This window comes from Arachis duranensis, chromosome 6 (genome assembly GCF_000817695.3).
Source record: "Arachis duranensis cultivar V14167 chromosome 6, aradu.V14167.gnm2.J7QH, whole genome shotgun sequence".
Taxonomy (NCBI): domain Eukaryota; kingdom Viridiplantae; phylum Streptophyta; class Magnoliopsida; order Fabales; family Fabaceae; genus Arachis; species Arachis duranensis.
Window position 1 is genome coordinate 49613782 of NC_029777.3, and position 20401 is coordinate 49634182.

Consider the following 20401-nt stretch of genomic DNA (forward strand, 5'->3'; position numbering starts at 1 on the left):
TTTTTAGATATGGCTTGAATTTGAACCTGGACATAGCTGTTCACGGGGCAAATGAGTTGCTCGACAACACTAGTATTTGACTATTTGGATTTACAAGTTTTTGGTATTATGTTATACTATTCTTTTTGTTTACTAACATTTTGTGGCCGAAAAACAAAACACCACAACTTAACAGGTAGATACATGGGCCGGACTAACTTAATGTGGTTTCTATTTAGTGAAGTGGCTTAATGGTGTATGGAAAATAGATAGTGGTCTGTCCAAAAAATTAGTGGCCCGTTGAAGAAGCCAGCAATGGAGGAGGGGGAAGATTTCAGCGAGCGCGAGAGGGAAGAGGGGTTCAATGTCGGGTCGGGTTTTTTGGTTAAGAATGGGTTTCTTTTTTGTTTGTGTTTGGGCCCGGTTGTTGGTTCAGTTCCTGACCAAAAAACAGAAAAAAGAATATAGATAGCTTCTCCGATTAGGGTTTTTATTTTTTAAGCAGAGGACGGACATTGAGCAGCCAAACCACCAGCAGCAACAGCCATGGTCCTCAAGTACGTTCCCTCTATCTTCTTCTTCTTCTTCTTCTTCTTCTCCGATTAGATCCTTTTCACTGATCTATAATCTATGTGTATAGTTCTATCTTCTGTGATGGATGAGCTTCTCCGAGCTCAAAAATTATTATTTTAACACAGTAGGAACGAGAGAACGACTTATATTTATTATGAATTTGCGCCATCTTTTTTCTCTTGGCTGATATGTATACTTCTTTGCAATAATGTAAAAAAGTACCTGCGATGGTTAGATTTTTTAGAGATTGCTTTTTGGTTCTTGCTAGGACTTTCAATTTCTTTTCAAAACTTTAAGAAATGGTGTTAGTAGGTGTTGCGAAATTGCCTTGAGTTTTCAAACTTCGAAAGATATCTATTTGTTTAAACTGCTCAAAATAGCTGGTGCTTAACATTTTATTTTAGTAAAAGAGTAACCATTTTGAGTATTTTAGTTTCAATATGCTTATTGATATTAAATACTTGTTATTGTCATATTAGGACGGAACTTTGCCGCTTTAGTGGCGCCAAGATCTACCCTGGGAAGGGCATCAGATTCGTTCGTGGTGATTCTCAGGTGATTTTGTGATTCTGATTTAATCTTGTTGCTATATGTTGCTGCTTTATTTAGCTGAATGTGCTGTTCTTTATGATGTTGATTGAACAGGTCTTTCTGTTTTCAAACTCGAAATGCAAAAGGTATTTCCACAATCGTTTGAAGCCATCAAAGCTCACATGGACTGCCATGTATAGGAAGCAACACAAAAAGGTGGTTGTCTAATTTGATGCAAACGATTAAATGAACATCCAAGATGAACTTGTAATCCGGAATCATAATTAATGAACCTCCTTAGAAGCATCTGTGCTTTTTGTGATGTATAGGACATTGCTCAAGAAGCTGTGAAGAAGAAGCGTCGTGCTACCAGGAAGCCATACTCTAGGTCAATTGTTGGTGCTACCTTGGAAGTTATCCAGAAGAGAAGAACCGAGAAGCCTGAAGTTAGAGATGCAGCAAGGGAAGCTGCTCTTCGGTGTGTAATCGGTCACTCTTTCTCCCTCTGTGCTCTAGTATGCCCACTGACATTAATCTTATATGATATCTATTTCAATGATGCTATGCAGTGAAATTAAAGAGAGGATCAAGAAGACAAAAGATGAGAAAAAGGCTATGAAGGCAGAGGTATCGGCTAAGCAACAAAAGGCACAGGGCAAAGGCCATGTTACAAAGGTTGCTGCACCGAAAGGTCCCAAACTTGGTGGAGGAGGTGGCAAACGCTGAGTTTCTAGTTTTGTACCTTTTTGGATACCGTTTAAATAGAGTTGTTTTGAAGCTTCTGTAGTGATACTGTATTTGCTTTCTTCATTAATCGTTTCTTATCATGCTATTTGATCAAACGTAATCTTGAAACTTGAGTAACTTGTTATTGAGTGGATTACCCCACCCATTATATCGTTATGTTATACTCGAAACAACCTCTATATTTGTTATTTTTCTTTAAATTTAAGTTTGGTTATTGCATATTTGCTCTGTATTTTAAGGTTTGTTCTATTTTTATCGCTTACTGTTGCGGTCATAGCTATGGGTTTACGGATTATTACGCTCTGTGGCTAGTCAAATTGAGTAGGTCAACCCAATCAATGTATAAATTTCCAAATGAAATAGTGTTATGTGTTGTCATAAGATCAAATTGGATATGTATTAATATGGGCGGTTAATTTCTATTTCTAATAGGTTAATTTCTATTTCCAATACTGAATGAAGTTCCAATATTGAATGAAGTTGAAAAGTAAATTTCATACGCTCATAAATAGAGAAGCAAATTTCATACGCTTATAAATAGAGAAGCAATCTGAGAAATATAACACACATAACATAAGCAATAAAATATTTTTTTTTCTCTTTTACTATAATATTCATCACTTTATACAGTGCTAATAAACTCTCTCTTTTATCTCTCAGTGGTTTTAAGCTGTAATATTTATAATATTAGCAAATAGATAAACTACTTATATTATAATGAGATAAGAGCATATTTATATTTTTCTATTTTATATTTATTTCTCTTATTTATTTTACAACAAGTTATCAGTACGAGATTTTGATCAAATTTTTAGGAAGACTCAAGCAACAAATTTTTATTATATCGAAACTCTCTCATCTTAAATTCAATGTTTTTGATATATCTGGAAACAACTATTTATCATGGATACTAGATGCTGAAATCCATCTTGATTCAATGGATCTTGGAGATACTATTAAGGCTAAAAATAATGCATCCAAAAAAGGATAAAGCCAAAGCCATGATTTTCCTTCGTCGTCATTGATGCGAGCGAAACCGTCAGTTAAGAATCTCTTCTCGGTGAAAGAGAGATAACCTCGTTGCAAGTATAGTTCTCAACCAACAAGTAATGCTCGATCAAAGTTTACAATTTCTAATTAAAACCGAGAGTAGTTAAACTTCGGGTCGTTCTCCCTAGGAATGCAATCGAGATGTTGCTCTTTCAGTTGATAGAAAAAAAAAAGAAAAGCTGTTTTTGCAAAATCGAAGAACAAAAGATTAAAAGAACTAAAGAATGCTCAAAATTGGAAATTAATGCAAGTGAAAAGAGAACAAGATCAAAACTAGTGAAAGTGCTATAAATGCATAAAGAAGCCTTGACTTGAGAATTGAGAATCCAAGGAATCTTATCATTGCCATAACCACAACTATGGTGATTATCATGAGTTAGTCCTGCTTAGTTAACCCCAACCATCGATGAGTAAGTCAAACAAGCATAATTGACCTTAATCCATAGGTCCTAACCAACTTACCAAGCTAGTTGATAAAAGGCTAGCTTTAATGGAAACAAGAGTCAACTATCCCCAAGAATCACCAGTAAATGTCGGACATTATGACTCTAGTATCCTAAGAACTCAAATCTCAAACCAAGGTGTGAAAATCTACTCAAAATCTAAGGTTGGCATTTTCACAAACACCTTGTGTGCATAAAAGTAAAGCATACAAAATTGCAAGGAAAATTAGGAAACTATAACTAATTATCAACAAAACCAAACATAAACAAGCAATCAAACAAAAAGGAAGCATGAAACATAAAATTCATTGATCAAAACTTCTAGAAACACAAAATTGCAATATGAACAAAGTAACTTGAACCAAAAGGAAATGAAAGTAAAAGTGCTTAAATTAAAGAGGAAATTGAGTATTTACAATTAAAGAAGCAAAATCCAAAATCAAAACTTGCTATAAAATGCTACATGAAAACTACATAAACCCTAGGAGAGCTCTCTACTCTACACTACTCCTACTCCTAATACTATAAAAAACTATGTAAAAATTATGTCTAAGTCCTCATGTATATCCCCCTTTGATATATGTTGAATTCGACTTCATATAGCACTCCAAAATAACATTCCAACCTTCCAAAATGGGCCAAGAGGCCTCCAAATTTGCGCAGTACATGTTTAATTAATGCAATCACGTGCAGGAACCTGTGCGGACGCACAGATGTGTGCGTCCGCACACTTGGCTGAAAGTTGACCTGTGTGTACGCAAAGGTGCTTGTGCGCACGCACACATGAAAATTCAGCCTTGTGCGTACACACGCGGGGTTGTGCGCACGCACACTTTGCTCTGTGTGTTTTTCTTTATTTTCTTCATGTTTCTCCTTTGTACATGCTTCCTTCCACTTTTGGCCACCCATTCTTGCCTCTAAGGCCTGAAATCGCTCATAAAACATATCACGGCATCGAATGGCATGCAAGTGGAATTAAAATTCATTAATCTAAGCATAAAAACGCATGTTTTCACATTTAAGTTCAAATTAGGGATCAAACACAAAAGTATGCTATTTTGGTGTTTAAGTGTGAGTTCATGTGCTAGAATCCATTCAAATCAAGCCAAAATATATCGAAAAATATGGACTCATCAGTCATCTTGATGAAGGATTGAAAAAAGAATATCTCACATTAAAAGATCCTGCAAATCTTTCAAAAGACATTGAAGAAAGGTACAATCATAAAAAAACGGAGATACTTCCTCAAGCACGATATGAATGGATGCACTTGCGTCTGCAGGATCTTAAATTCATAAATGAATATAATTCTGCAATGTTTCGAATCACCTCACGAATGAAATTATGTGGGGAAAAGATAATTGACAATGATATGTTAGAGAATACTTTCTCAACATTCCATACCTCGAATGTGCTCTTGCAGCAGCAGTATCGAGAAAAAGGGTTTAAAAAATATTCTGAGTTAAAGAATGTGCTTTTATAGAATTATGAAGCACGCCCAACTAGCACTGTCCCATTTCCTGAAGTAAATGCTACAAATTACCCCTAGAAGAGGTAAATGGCAAGCTTTTAATATCAAGAAAAATTATGGAAGGAATAGGAATTATGTTCAAAAGAGAGGATCTCACCAGAAGTGGGATAAAGAAAGAAATATTGTGCAAAATAAATCAACAGAGGATAAGTGTTTCCGTTGTGGTGGAAAGGGCCATTGGTCACGTACCTGTCATACCCCAAGCACCTAGTCGAACTTTACCAAGCATCATTGAAAAAGGATGACAAAGGAAAGGAAACAAATTTTGTTTCAAATGATGCTGAAAATTCCACCACTCATTATGATGTATCTGATTTCTTTGAGGATCCTGAAGGAAATATTGGTCATTTGATCAATGATGGAATAGTTTAAAATGTGAGATTGTTAAGTATTCATGTAAATAAATAATGTAAAGAACTTATTATTAAGTTTTATTTTCTATGTATTTAAGTTTCAAATATGATGTATGTAAATAATGAAATACTAATGTTATGAATTTTGAAATCATTAAATGTGTCATGTTTTAAAATAAAATTTTAGTGCATGACATTATTTTTACGTACAGTATTTCTTAAAAAAAATAATTTCGATCAAGTATTCAATTTAACTGTTCATACTACTCATTTTATTATTATTTGTCTTTGAAAAAAATGGCAAAGATATATAATGAAGATGTATGCCTTGCGGATAGTACAAGTTCGCACACAATTCTCAAAAGTGATATATATTTTACCCACCTGGTGCCAAAAGAAGAATGTGTTAATACTCTTATTGGCTCAGGCAATGTGATAGAAGGCTCCAGAAGAGCTATAATTTTGTTTCCTCGAGGAACAAAATTTATAATAAATAATGCACTATTATCTACCAAGTCTCTGAGGAACTTGTTGAGTTTTAAAGAAATTCGCCAGAATGGATATAATATTGAAACAATGAATGAAAAAAATCATGAGTATTTATGTATCACAACTCATGTTTCAAATAAAAAGGTTATATTAGAAAAGTTGCCCTCACTTTCATCTGGGTTATATTATACCAAGATTAGTGCAATTGAATCACATGCCACTATAAACCAGAAGTTTACTAGCCCAAATGAATTCATAACTTGGCACGACCGATTGGGTCATTTGGGAACAACCATGATGAGGAGAATTATTGAAAACTCCCATGGACATTCACTAAGGAACTAAAAGATTCTTAAATCTAGTGAATTTTGTTGTGCTGCATGTTTTCAGGGAAAGTTAATTTTAAGGCCACACCAGTAAAGATTAGATTTGAGTCCCCTGAATTCCTAGAAAGGATTCAAGGTGATATATGTGGACCTATTCATCTACCATGTGGATCTTTTAGATATTTTATGGTCCTGATAGACGCATCTTCAAGATGGTCACATGTGTGCTTATTGTCTTCTCGCAACCTGGCGTTTGCAAGATTACTGGCTCAAATTATTTGATTAAAAGCACAATTTCCAGAAAATCCAATCAAAGCAATTCGTCTTGATAATGCTAGTGAATTTACTTTCCAAGCTTTTGATGCTTATTGTATGGCTAATGGAATAAGTGTTGAACATCGAGTAGCTTATGTTCACACACAAAATGGGTTAGCAAAATCACTTATTAAGCACCTCCAATTAATTGCTAGACCCTTACTTATGAGAACGAATCTCTCAACCTCGGTTTGGGGGCATGCTATTTTACATGCCACAACACTTATTTGTTTGAGGCCAACGAGTTATCATCAGTTCTCTCCTATGAAATCAGCTTTTGGCAAGCAGCCAAATGTTTCCCATTTAAGAATATTTGGATGTGTGATATTGTTCCCGTTGTACCACTTAATCGCACCAAAATGAAACCCCAAAGAAAATTGGGGATATATGTTGGATATGATTCTCCCTCTATTGTAAGGTATCTTGAGATACAAACTGGAGATGTATTTAAAGCCCGTTTTGCGGATTGTCATTTTGATGAATCAAAATTTCCAATATTAGGGGGAGAGAATAAGCTTCCTAAAAAGGAACTTAATTGGAATGCATCATCGTTGATGCATTTAGATCCTTGATAAGGGCAATGTGAACTAGAAGTTCAAAAGATTATACATTTGCAAAGAATAGCAAATGAATTGCCTGATGAATTTTCTGATACAAAGAGGATAACCAAATTTTATATACCAGCGGAAAATGCCCCAATTTGAATTGATGTCCCAGTAGGACAAGTAGCCACTGAAGCAAATTCAAGCCAGAAGCGTGGCAGGCTTGTCGGTTCCAAAGACAAAAATTCTCAAAATAGAAAAGAGGTAAATATGATTCTTGTTGAAAAAGACATAGTAGAGACACCTGCAGTTGTCCAAAATTCTGATATAGTTTTAATGCCAGAAGACGTTCAGGTACCTGAAAATTGTGAAAATGACGAGATCTCGATAAATTATGTCTTTACAGGAGAGAAATGGGACCAGAATAAGACAATTGTCAATAAAATATTTGCATATAATATGGCATTAAATATCATGCATGAAAATAAGGATCTTGAGCCAAGATCAGTCGAAGAATGTTGACAAAGGAATGATTGGCCAAAATGGGAAAAAGTCATGAAGGCTTAATTAGACTCACTTGCAAAACGTGAAGCCTTTGGACCTGTAGTCCGTACAACAGAAGATGTAAAACCTGTTGGATATAAGTGGGTATTTGTGAGAAAACGAAATGAGAAAAATGAAGTTATGTGCTATAAAGCCCGACTTGTGGCACAAGGTTTTTCACAAAGGTCTGGTATAGATTATGAAGAAAAGTATTCTCCTGTAGTGGATGCAATAACATTGCGTTATTTGGTCAGTTTATCTGCTTATCATAAACTGCATATGCATTTTATGGATGTCGTAACAGCCTATTTATATGGCTCATTAGATCGGGATATCTATATGAAAGTCCCTAAAGGACTAAAGATATCTAAACCATTCAATGAATATTCGCAAGGGTTATACTCAGTCAAATTGCAAAGATCTTTATATGGTCTAAAGCAATCTGGACGAATGTGGTATAATCGTCTTACTGAGTATCTGGCCAAAAATGGATTCAAGAATGATGATATCTGTCCATGTGTTTTCATAAAGAAATATACATCTGGGTTCATTATAATTGCTGTGTACATTGATGATTTAAATATTATTGGAACTCCTGAAGAGATTCCAACAATTATAAAAACTCTAAAAGAAGAGTTTGAGATGAAAGATCTTCGAAACACTAAATTTTGTCTCGGCCTGCAGATCAAGCATACAAAAAATGGGATCTTTATTCATCAAACAACATACATAGAAAAGATCTTGAAGAGATTTTATATGGATAAGTCTCATCCATTAAGTATTCTAATGATTGTAAGATCTTTAGATTTGGAAAAGGATCAATTCCATCCTAAAGAAGAGAATGAAGATATCCTTGGTCCTGAAGTACCATATCTTTGTGCCATTGGAGCGCTAATGTATCTTGCTAATAATACACGACCCGATGTATCATTTACTGTGAACTTACTAGCAAGGTATAGTTCCTCTCCAACCAGAAGACATTGGAGTGGAATCAAGCAAATCTTTCGATATCTTCATGGAACGGTTGATACGGGATTGTTTTATCCCTATGGATCCAAGTCACAACTAGTTGTCTATGCAGATGCCAGATACTTATCTGATCCACATAAAGGGAGATCTCAAATAGGATACCTGTTTACATATGGTGGTACTGATGATTGGATTTTTGACGGTTTAGAATTTCACTAATGAAATCTCGCTGTAAAGTATAGTTTCTAAACCAAACAATAATCCTTTCATACAAAAAGTTGTTTGTCACTAGTACAAACCCCTAAAATTTATAAACCAAAGTATTCAAACCTCGGGTCGTCCTCCCTAGGAATTACAATAAAGTGTCTTGTTATTGGTTGTGAGTTATTTTGGGGTTTTGGATAAGAAGCATGAAAAGTAAATGGCACTGAAAATAAACTAACAACTATATAAGGCTCTTGGAAAGATATGAGAATTAGAAGTCCTATCCTAGTTATCCTCCTCAATTGCGATGAGAATTGTTCATTGCTCCCACTTAGTTAACCTCTAACCATGGAGGAAAGTCAAGTGGATGAATCAATTTGATTCCTCAAGTCCTAATCAACTCTTAAAGGAAAGACTAGCTTTGGAGGCATTCAAATCAATTAGCAACTTCTAATTATCAATCAACAAAGGAATTAGATAACTCAAGAGTCACTAATTACTCTACCTAGGCCAAGAGGAACAAAACCTACACTAAAATCCAACCAAGCATTTCATCAAACACTTGGAAGGTATATAAGAAAAGCATAGTAATTTGAGAACAAGAATAGAATCTAACAACAATTATTGCAAAGAATTAACAACAACAATCAAGGAAATCACAATTATCATGAATTACCTCAAATTGCATTATTGGAAGAGGAAATTGATGACAAGTCATCATATACCCATTTTTCAAGCTAATTTCACTTGTTTTATTAGTCTTTATGCACTTTCTTGCATCCTAAGTAAGTGATTTGGAATGAAAATGCATAACTTCTTTAAATCAAGCAACTACCATTAAATTGATGCTAATTCATGAGGTTTGAGCTAAATTTAATTGATTTTTAATTGATTTATAAGCCTTGTGAATTTAGTGATACTTTGAGTGGTTATTTTGATTATTTGAAGGTGAAGAAAAGAAGAAAAGAGGAAGCTTTGCCCAAGAGATAAGAAGTGTGGCGCATAGAAGGAGGAAGCAAGCATTGCCCTCCATAAGGGCACACTGCCCTCCAGGAGGGCAACATAATGAAACAAGCCTTGAGAAGCAACACTGCCCTGCCCACAACAAGGGCGGAGCACAATTTGATGCCAAGGATCAAAGAGAGCAAAAACTCTGCCCTGCCCTCCTCAAGAGCAATATCGGGCTCCAATCAAGAATAATTCAAAGGAAATTGCTTCCTAGTGCTTCCTATGGGTTTCGAACCCAAGGACAAGGAGGGAAGGAATAGCGTTCAAACAAAAAGAAAACAAGCTTGCTTTCATTCTCCATGAATCGAACACGGCACTATGAGGAAGTAAGGAACTAGGCGTGACTTTGGTGCCAAGAAAACCAAGGAAAAGAAGCAGCGTGCGCCTCCACCAAGTTTCGAACTTGGAAATTCACTTTTGGAAACATTGCCCTGCCCTCCGCGAGGGCAGGGCAGCATTTTATGGTGCACAGCCAGCGCACCAGATTGGCACGCACCAAGGACTCTCGGCAGCAGCAGCACGCACGCACAAGGCCGCACGCACATTTTCCTGCCCTGCCCTCCACAAGGGCAGGGCAGCCTCCTGGAAGCCAATTTTTCATGGGCTGAAATTGGATAAAAAAATCCAATTTAATTCAATTCTTCACCAAATCAAAAGCCCATCCAAATCCCAAGATCCAAGAATAGAAAGTGTATAAATAGGAGATAGTTTGATGTAATTAGGATCCTTTCTTTTGAGCTTTTGAACTTTTACTTTACTTTGAGCTTTTGAACCTTCTCTTGGAGACTTCATTGAGAGCTAGGAACTGAGATTTCAGAGAAATGGGGAGGAGAATTGATCTCTCTTCTTCCTCATTCTTGCTTGAGCATTTTTTACTTTTCTTGTTTGAGTCTTGGGTGTGAAGAATTGAGGAAATTCTGTCTCAATCTCCATTCAAGATCTCTTTAATTCCTCTTCTGCATAATTGAGTTCAATTACATTTCCTGTATTGCTTCCTCTTTAATTTCTTGTTAATTGCTTTGTCAACTTGGATCTGGGAAGGTAATTGAGATCTAGACTTTGCTCTTTAGTCTCTGGATCCTGAGATCCCATTTTCCTTTTTGGTTCTTCTGTGAACCCCTGCTGCAATTTAATTTCATTTCCTGTTTGAATTCTAGTTACTTCCAATTCATTTTCTGCTTTATTAATTGTTGCAATTTAATTTCCCTTGCTGAAATTCTGAATTCCCAAACCTCAACTCCCTGTTTCCATTCAAGAAATTTATATTTCTTGCACTTTAAGTTACTGCAATTTACATTTCTTGCACTTTAAGTTTCAGTCATTTAATTTCTTGTTCTTTAAGATTCAGCACCTTTACTTTCAGTTCTCTTTAAATTCTGCAATTCATCCCTATCCCTTTACATTTCCTGCTATTTACTTACTGTTGGATACAAAATCACTCAACCAATACTTGATTCGCTTGACTAAAATCAACCACTAAACTAAAATTGCTCAATCCTTCAATCCCTGTGGGATCGACCTCACTCCCGTGAGTTTTATTACTTGATGCGACCCGGTACACTTGCCGGTGAGTTTTGTGTTGGATCATTTTCCACACATCAGAAATAAAAGAACAACAATCTATCCAAAACAAAATGAAGAATTACAATTAGTAAAGCACATAACTAGAAAGAGGAAGAGGAGAAGATTAAGAATTGATAAAGGAAAGGTGAATTAAAGCATGAATTAAACCTAGATCTAAGAAGAGAGATTAACCTAAACCTAATCCTAATTCTAGAGAAAAGTGAGAGCTTCTCTCTCTAAAACTACTTCTAAACTAAACTATGACTAATGATAACTAACTTCTAATGTCTTCCCCTTAAACCTTCATCCTTTTATTCCTTTCTCCTAGCAATTGGCGCCAAAAATGGGTTCAGAAACCCTCTCAAATCGCCAGGCACGTGTTGCTTTAATGAAGGCATGTGCGGTCATCGACGCGTGCGCGCACGGTACGCGTGCACGTCCCTGGTCGATTCCGCAATGTGCGCGCGAGCGCCTTGTGCGCGTGCGCGTGCTTGGCCGAGATCAATTCTTTTTCCTTTTTGTGTTTCTCTCCATTTGCATGCTTCCTTCCTTGCTCCTTTGATCCATGCCTAGCCTATTTCAATCCTGGAATCACTAGCAAACACATCAAGGCATCTTATGGAATCAAGGAGAAATTAGAATTCATCAAAATAAGGCTTAAAAAGCATGTTTTTACACTTAAGCACAAATACGGGAGAGATTACAAACTATGCCAATTCATAGGTTAAATGCGAGAAAAGGTTATCAAAATACTCTAAATTCAATACAAGATAAACCCTAAAAATGGGGTTTATCAACCTCCCCACACTTAGACCTTAGCATGTCCTCATGCTAAAATAAGAAGGAACTAAGGGGTGTGACATTTATTGAATGCAACTAACTATATGAGTCCTATCTAAATGCAACTACCTATAGTAAATGCAAATGCTTAGTTCAAACGAATCAATTCCCAAGAGACATGTGTAAGCACAATAGTTAGGGCAATAGGAGTTAAGTCCAACCACAATTGTATTGAATTATCAAAAAGAGTTCAAACTTGCAAGAATATAGATAATATGGGTGAATACATGTAATTGAACTTTTGAACCCTCACCGGATGTGTATCCGCTCTATTCACTCAAGTGTTTAAGAGTTAATTCACTCAATTCTCTTCTATTCAAGCTCTCCAAAATTTGATTTTCTTCTAACAATCAACATTCATTCAATGCATGCATGCATTCATCATGAGGTCTTCCATTTAGGTTGTAATGGGGTTAGGGTCAGGGTAGGATCATTTATGGTTAAGTGGGCTAGAGTTTGAATCTTGGATTAGTATAGACTTTCCCACCTAACCTACATAATGACCTATACAAATTCAAACTACTCTAACTACCCATTCTTCACTTTTTCTTACATACTCATGCATTCTTATTTGATTCATAACACTTATGCATTGATTCCTTTTTGATGAACTTCACTTTGGGGCATTTTGTCCCCTTTTTATTATTTTTCTTCCTTTTTCTTTCTTTCTTTTCTTTTTTTTTCTTTTCTATTCTTTTGTTTTTCTCATTTTCACCTTTTTTTTCTTTTTCAACTATACACAAGAACATCAATGCATAAGGTCTTATACATTCAATCAATACATGAATATGTTCCCAATTCTAAAATATGAGAGTGTACTACCCTTTTTATCCCATCCAATGTTCCCAAGCCTCACCGACTTTGAATAATAAACACTCTCACTAGCCTAGACTAATCAAAGATCCAAACAAGGACTTTCATTCGTTTTCTGCCTTGGGCTTGTAATGTGCTAAAATGAGAATAAGTTGGTTAATCATAGGCTCAAAATTGGCTAACAATGGGGTGTAAAAGGTAGGATATTTGGGTAAGTGGGCTAATGAAATAATGGCCTCAATCATACAAATGCACAAATACAAGAAATAAATGGACATCTAGAATCAAGCAAATCAAGGATCACAATCATAGAAAGAGAACAATTTCACACAAGAATGGGAAATAAGTGGTTATAAAATGTAACCACATCAATATGCTCAAGTCTCACAAACTTGTGTTCTTAATTCAATACATGCTTCACAAAGTATGAATTCAAGCAAGTTTCACCAAAAATTTTCTTTCAATCAATTGGGTTAATGCCCTATATTTGAATTTCTTGCAAAATCTCAATATTTGACTAAGCATTGTTGTGATTGAAAAATTCAAAATTCAAAAATTTCCTTAGTTTACCCTTTTCTTTTCCGCTTAAAACCAATTTCTTATGCAAAAAGGGTGACTAAGTGTTTGCAATTCAAAGTATGAATTCTAATCACAACCACAAACTAAAAAGAAAGATATGCAAAAATGTATAAAGAAAAATCCAACTAAAAGTATGGAATATATCATCTAAAACATCGAAAAATATCCATAAGCATCAAAATATCTAAAATCCAAAATAAGCAGTAAAAGTATCCAAAGGAAACTAAAAATGCATCAAAATATATATACAAAATATATGCAAAATACGGTAACTAAGAAAATGGCTAAAATGTAATGGCTAAAATGTTCACCGGTTCCCTCCCCATACTTAAGATCAAGCATCGTCCTCGATGCTAAACTGGAGGATCAGTGGAAGGTACAACGGTGGGCTCTGGCTCTAGCTGTGGCTGTGGCTGTGTCTGTGTCTCTGTGGTGTCTGGAGCAGCTGGAGGAGCATCCTGCTGAGTCGGTGCCTCCGCATCCTCCTCCTGATGATCCTGCTCATTGGAAGCCGGAGAGTCGGGAAGCGGAGGTAACACAGCACCAAGAGAAATGAGCGCTTGGTCCATCCGATCCAATCGGCGTCTGACATGGAGCCTCTTGCGCTCTAAGAAACGAAACAGACGCTGGACCAGTAAGTAGGTAGGCTCAGGTGCTGCAGGAGGAACTGTAGATGAAGATGGAGCTGCTGCTGTGGAAGAGGATGGGGCTGCTGTAGGGGCTGATGGTGAAGGTGTCCCCACCACTGCTCTGGCCCTAGAACGGCGTCTAGCTGGGGGCTTCTCGTGCACCCAACCACCCCAGGGAATAGTAACCTCCTTGTCATCTGCATCAGGGGGTAGTGGTATCACATCATCATCTAGCCATGGGACCTCAGCTAGGGCCGCCATACTCGTGACCAAGGTAGGAAATGGAAGTAGGCCACGAATATGCGCCCGCCACATGCACTGTCGGATAAGTCGAGGAAAAGAGACGTCCTTCCCCTCCATAACACACCCAATCAGCAGAAGCATCTCCATAGGGATCTCAGAGAAGTGAGTGGTAGGCAAGACATAGTGGGCAAAGATCATCTGCCAAGTCTTGGCCTCTCTAGTCAAGTGAGCGAACAGCATCCCCTTAGGCTTGGTGTTGGTTGCATCCATGACCCAAGTAGCATCTGGTAAACCGATCACGCACCTAAGCGCCTCATAATCAAAAGTCATGGTATGGATGGCCATCTCTGCCTGCTGGTGGGCACACATGTCATCAGGAATGTGCGGACACTGTAATGCCTCCCCAATGGCAGTAATTTAAGAAAAGCATAGTAATTTGAGAACAAGAATAGAATCTAACAACAATTATTGCAAAGAATTAACAACAACAATCAAGGAAATCACAATTATCATGAATTACCTCAAATTGCATTATTGGAAGAGGAAATAAAAGAACAACAATCTATCCAAAACAAAATGAAGAATTACAATTAGTAAAGCACATAACTAGAAATAGGAAGAGGAGAAGATTAAGAATTGATAAAGGAAAGGTGAATTAAAGCATGAATTAAACCTAGATCTAAGAAGAGAGATTAACCTAAACATAATCCTAATTCTAGAGAGAAGTGAGAGCTTCTCTCTCTAAAACTACTTCTAAACTAAACTATGACTAATGATAACTAACTTCTAATGTCTTCCCCTTAAACCTTCATCCTTTTATTCCTTTTTCCTAGCAATTGGCACCAAAAATGGGTTCAGAAACCCTCTCAAATCGCCAGGCACGTGTTGCTTTAATGAAGTCATGTGCGGTCATTGACGCGTGCGCGTCCCTGGTCGATTCTGCAATGTGCGCGCGAGCGCCTTGTGCGCGTGCGCGTGCTTGGCCGAGATCAATTCTTTTGCCTTTTTGTGTTTCTCTCCATTTGCATGCTTCCTTCCTTGCTCCTTTGATCCATGCCTAGCCTATTTCAATCCTGGAATCACTAGCAAACACATCAAGGCATCTTATGGAATGAAGGAGAAATTAGAATTCATCAAAATAAGGCTTAAAAAGCATGTTTTTACACTTAAGCACAAATATGGGAGAGATAACAAAACCATGCTAATTCATAGGCTAAATGTGACAAAAGGTTATCAAAACACTCTAAATTCAATACAATATAAACCCTAAAAATGGGGTTTATCAGGTACAGCTATATCATGGAGGTCCACAAAACAGACGATAGCAGCAACCTCCTCTAATCATGCTGAAATACTAGCGATACATGAAGCAAGTCACGAATGTTTTTGGCTCAGGAGTTTGATCCAATATATCATGTCATCATGTGGACTGATTGATCACAAGATAGCTCCAACTGTCCTGTTTGAAGATAATACAGCATGAATTGCTAAATTTAAGGGTGGATACATCAAAGGTGATAGAACAAAGCATATTTCTCCCGAATTCTTCTTCACTCATGATCTTCAAAATCAAGGGACAATTGATGTCCAATAGATCCGCTCAAGTGACAATCTGGCAGATTTATTCACAAAGTCACTCCCAAAATCCTCCTTTGAAAGATTGGTACATGAGATTGGGATGCGCCGATTTCAAGACATTAAATGATGTCGACAAGAGGGGGAGACTATACTCTTTTTTCCTTGGTCAGGTTTTTTCTTATTGGATTTTTCTTGATAAGGTTTTTAATGAGGCAGTTTCCATCACAAAGGATATTGTACTATTTTCCTTCACTAAGGTTTTTTTTTCCTACTGGGTTTTTCTTTGGTAAGGTTTTAATGAGGTATAATCCTAAATGGGCATCCAAGGGGGAGTGTTGTGATAAGATCAAATTGGATGCCCATTAATATGGGCGGTTGATTTTTATTTCCAATACTGAATGAAGTTGAAAAGCAAACTTCATACGCACTATAACATTTTGGGTCTATGGCCATGGTTTTTTTGGTCATGATAAAAAATCGTGACCATAGACCCCTCTATGGTCACGGTTTTTAGGGTGACCTAAAAAAAAGCTATGGTCACGGTTTTTTTTGGAAAGGGTGACCATAGAGTACCTATGGTCACGGTTTTTTAAAAAAGGGTGGCCTAAAAGGGTCTATGGTCACGGTTTTGAGGGGTGACCTAAAGGGGTCTATGGTCACGGTTTTTTACAGTGACAAAAAAGGGTCTATGGTCATGGTTTTTCAAAAAAGAGTGACCTAAAAAGGTCTATGGTCACGGTTTTGGAAGGTGACCTAAAGGGGTCTATGGTCACGGTTTTGGGAGGTGGCCTAAAATAGTCTATGGTCACAATTTTGGGGATGACCTAAAGGGATCTATGATCACGGTTTTTTTACAATGACAAAAAAGGGGCTATGGTCACGGTTTTTCAAAAAAAGATGACCTAAAAGGGTCTATGATCACGGTTTTGGGGGGTGACCTAAAGGGGTCTATGGTTACGGTTTTGGGGGTGGCCTAAAAGGGTCTATGATCACGGTTTTGGGGAGTGGCCTAAAGGTGTCTATGGTCACGGTTTTTTACAGTGACCAAAAAGCGGCTATGGTCACGGTTTTTCAAAAAAGAGTGACCCAAAAGGGTTTATGGTCACGGTTTTAGGGGGTGACCCAAAGGGGCCTATGGTCATGGTTTTGGGGGTGGCCTAAAAGAGTCTATGGTCACGGTTTTGGAGCGTGACTTAAAGGAGCCTATGGTCACAGTTTTGGGGTGGTTTAAAAATGTCTATGGTCACGGTTTTGGGGATGACCTAAAGGTGTCTATGGTCACGGTTTTTTACAGTGACAAAAAAGGATCTATGGTCACGGTTTTTTAGAAGGGTGGCCTAAAAGGATCTATGGTCACGATTTTGGGGGTGACCTAAAGGCATCTATGGTCACGATTTTTTACAATAACCAAAAAAGATGTATGGTCACGGTTTTTTGGGGTGGCCTAAAAGGGTTTATGGTCACGGTTTTGGAGGGTGACCAAAAGGGGTCTATGGTCACAGTTTTAATAATTTAAGCTTTAATTAATTAAGATTTTTATGTATTTTTTATTATTTTAAATATTTTTTCTTTTTAAAATAAAAATTTTAATAATTAAAAACTAATAATAATTTTATATAATTTACTTTAAATATTGAAATTTTAAATTTAATTTTATAAATATAAAATTAGGTTGAATACTATTAATAATTTTAAATTAAAAAATGATTTAAAACTTATTAAAATGATTGTAGAATATTAAAATGAAAGATTCATGATATCATAATTAATTTAAATTATTTAAATGGTTAATTTTGTTCGTTTATTTAAAAGCGTAGGATAAATTAATTCTTGGTATGTTGGATAAAATAATACTATAAAAAATAAAAATAAAAGGCTCATTATTACACATATGCAGGTTAGATATGTAGTTAGATGTGGCGGTAGTCCGCACACATATGCAGTTGCAGAAATGTAAATATGGAAACACTTAAAATAAAGAATTGAATAAAAGATTTTTATTGAATGTATTGAAAAGGGAGAAGAGGGAAGAAGAGCTGGAGAGCTTACAAAGGGAACTCTCAGAGCGTCTCTCACTAACTTCTATCTGTGTTTTTGTAAAATGAAAAGGGTGCCTTACAATGAAACCGTGGCCTCCTTTTATAGTTGAGTAAATTACTGTTTCTACAGTGCCGGTTATGTTAACCGGTACTATTGGTACAGTACAAGTTGATACATTTTTGTTTTTTTTTTTTGCAAATTTGGCTTAAGATCTAATCTTCTCCTAGATTGATTCCAAAGCAATCGTCTTCATTTTGATTGTAATCACTTGATGATTCTTCTGAGGGAGTAGGATCATCTTTATGTTTTTTGTCTTCATCGATCATCTGCATGATTTGTTGAAGGTGTCTTGCTAAGGTTTCTTTTGATTGGGCCCCTGCAAGGGCTGCTGCAATTTGGGCTTTCTGGTTGAGGAATACTGATTCTTCATGGTCGAATGGTTTGGTGAACTTGGGGTGCTCTTTGAACCAATTTCGAACTTTTTCTGGATGAGCCATGGCGGCATCAAACTGAGACCACCATTTTACAAAGGCATTTCTTTGAAGCATAGGTGGTGCTTTTGGATGTTCTTGTTTGCCGTACCTGTACTGCCATGAGAATACCCAGGCCAGGGAGAAAACAGAGAAAAATTGAAGATCTACAGGAATGCTTGTTTCCTGTTGTTCAAATTTTTTTGTGAAAATTTTGAACCCCTCATCGGCAGGTGGGGGCAAGATTTCTGGTAGAGGACCAAAGTAATCCCACCATTGGAAGAACCAATTTGGGAATTGATAATTGGTATTTTTCTTGAAATAGATGAGCCAAGAATGTCTGTTCTGATTATTTTGTAACCAAAATACTCTTGTCCAGGCATCCACATAATCCCAATAAGAATATCCTATCGGGTCATAAGGATCAGAGAATTTTTTTGTAATGTTTGGGTTTTTACCAAATTGATTAGGGGTGAGTACTTTTAGAATTTGAATGGTTGAATGAGTTATGTTGGTGGCATCTTTAGGATCTTTGTAATGTTTTATTGAGACTGAATCTGAATCCACTAATATGAATTCATAAAACTGTCTGGTTTTGTTCAAGGCTGTTGGTCTAAAATGGAAACCTGGTGGAAAGACTTTAGGAATAACTTTAAAAGGTGATTTTTCCCAAAACTCAGGTTCCATTAGAAGGACAGATGAGAACTTGTTTTTTGAAATGTATGTGGTTGGTTGTTTTAATTGAGTCTTAACAGGCTGGGTTGGGTTTGATTGAGGTGGCATGGTTTGGGCAATTGTTTTTCCTTTTGGATCATTGCAAATGGTTTTTTGAGTTGCCATTTGTGAGATAAGTTTGGTAATGTCTATTTCATCTTCATCTGAGCTGTCACATATGTTAGCCCAGGATTTTTTATGGAGTTTTGTAAGGCCTGCATCTTGTAAGGCCAACAAGGTTTGGATTGGGAAGGCATAATCTGCCTTTGTTTGTTTGGCTGTTTGACTACTTGGGGGTTGAGTAGATGACTCAACTACATTTTTTGTGATCTGAGTAGATGACCCAGTCGGCTCTTGGGCTATAGGGGAAGGTTGTTGGGTAGATGACCCAATTGGGGTACTTGACCCAGATCTCTTAGTCGGCCCAGAAAGGGCTAGGCGAATACCTCTGCCTCTTACCGAGGCTAATGTTGCCTTTTTAGGCATCTTTTCCTTGATTATCTCCCTGCAAATATTCACGTGTGAGAAAGTCAGGGAGAGAGTTTGAGTTACCCTTGATATGCTCAATGTTGAAATCAAAGACACTTAGAATTGCTTGCCATCTGACAAAATTTTGTTTTGATGCAAGATTTTTTACATCATTTTGTAAAACATCTTTGGCTGATTTGCAATCAACTCGGACTAAAAATTTTTGATTGAGTAAGTCAGATTGAAATTTTGTGATGCATAAAACAATTGCTAAAATTTCTTTCTTGATTGTGGAATATTTTTGTTGAGTAGAATTCCAGTGTTTGGATGTAAATGCAATGATACATTCTTTATCATGCAATTTTTGTTTTAGAATACCAACATATCCTAAATCTGATGCATCAGTTTCTACTATTTTGAATGCATGAGGAATGGGCAGGTAAAGACATGGAAGATTGCGGACTTTGGTTTTAAGAAATTTGATAATATCCGAATGTTTGTCTGTCCAAGGTGGGGGATTTTTCTTAAGCCTATCATGAAGGGGCTTAAGGAGATTGTTCAGATTCGGGATGAAATCTGAAACATAATTGAGACATCCTAGGAACCTCTAGAGCTGAGGTTTATCGAGGATATAATCTGGAAATTTTTCTGCAAACAAAATTGATCTTTCAATGGGGGTTATAGTTCCTTGGAAAATAATGTGACCCAGAAATCGGATTTTTGTTTGAAAAAGAACAATTTTTGGTTTAGAAACAGCAAGTCCGTTTTTTTGGATGATGTACATAAAGGTTTTAACATGTTTGAAATGTTCATCCAGAGTCTGGGAAAAAATTAAGACATCATCAATATAAACGATTGCAA

The 20401-nt window shown here is 36.6% G+C and overlaps 1 protein-coding gene across 1 annotated transcript; it reads left to right on the forward strand.

Annotated features, from left to right (window-relative positions):
* Positions 1-449: 449 nt before the first annotated feature.
* On the forward strand, positions 450-2051 carry LOC107493783 (60S ribosomal protein L24). Its single transcript, XM_016114835.3, has 5 exons — positions 450-536; positions 1032-1107; positions 1198-1299; positions 1413-1561; positions 1653-2051. Exons 1-5 carry the CDS (start codon positions 526-528, stop codon positions 1807-1809), a joined length of 495 nt encoding a protein of 164 aa, XP_015970321.1. The 5' UTR covers positions 450-525; the 3' UTR covers positions 1810-2051.
* The last annotated feature ends 18350 nt before the right edge of the window (positions 2052-20401 follow it).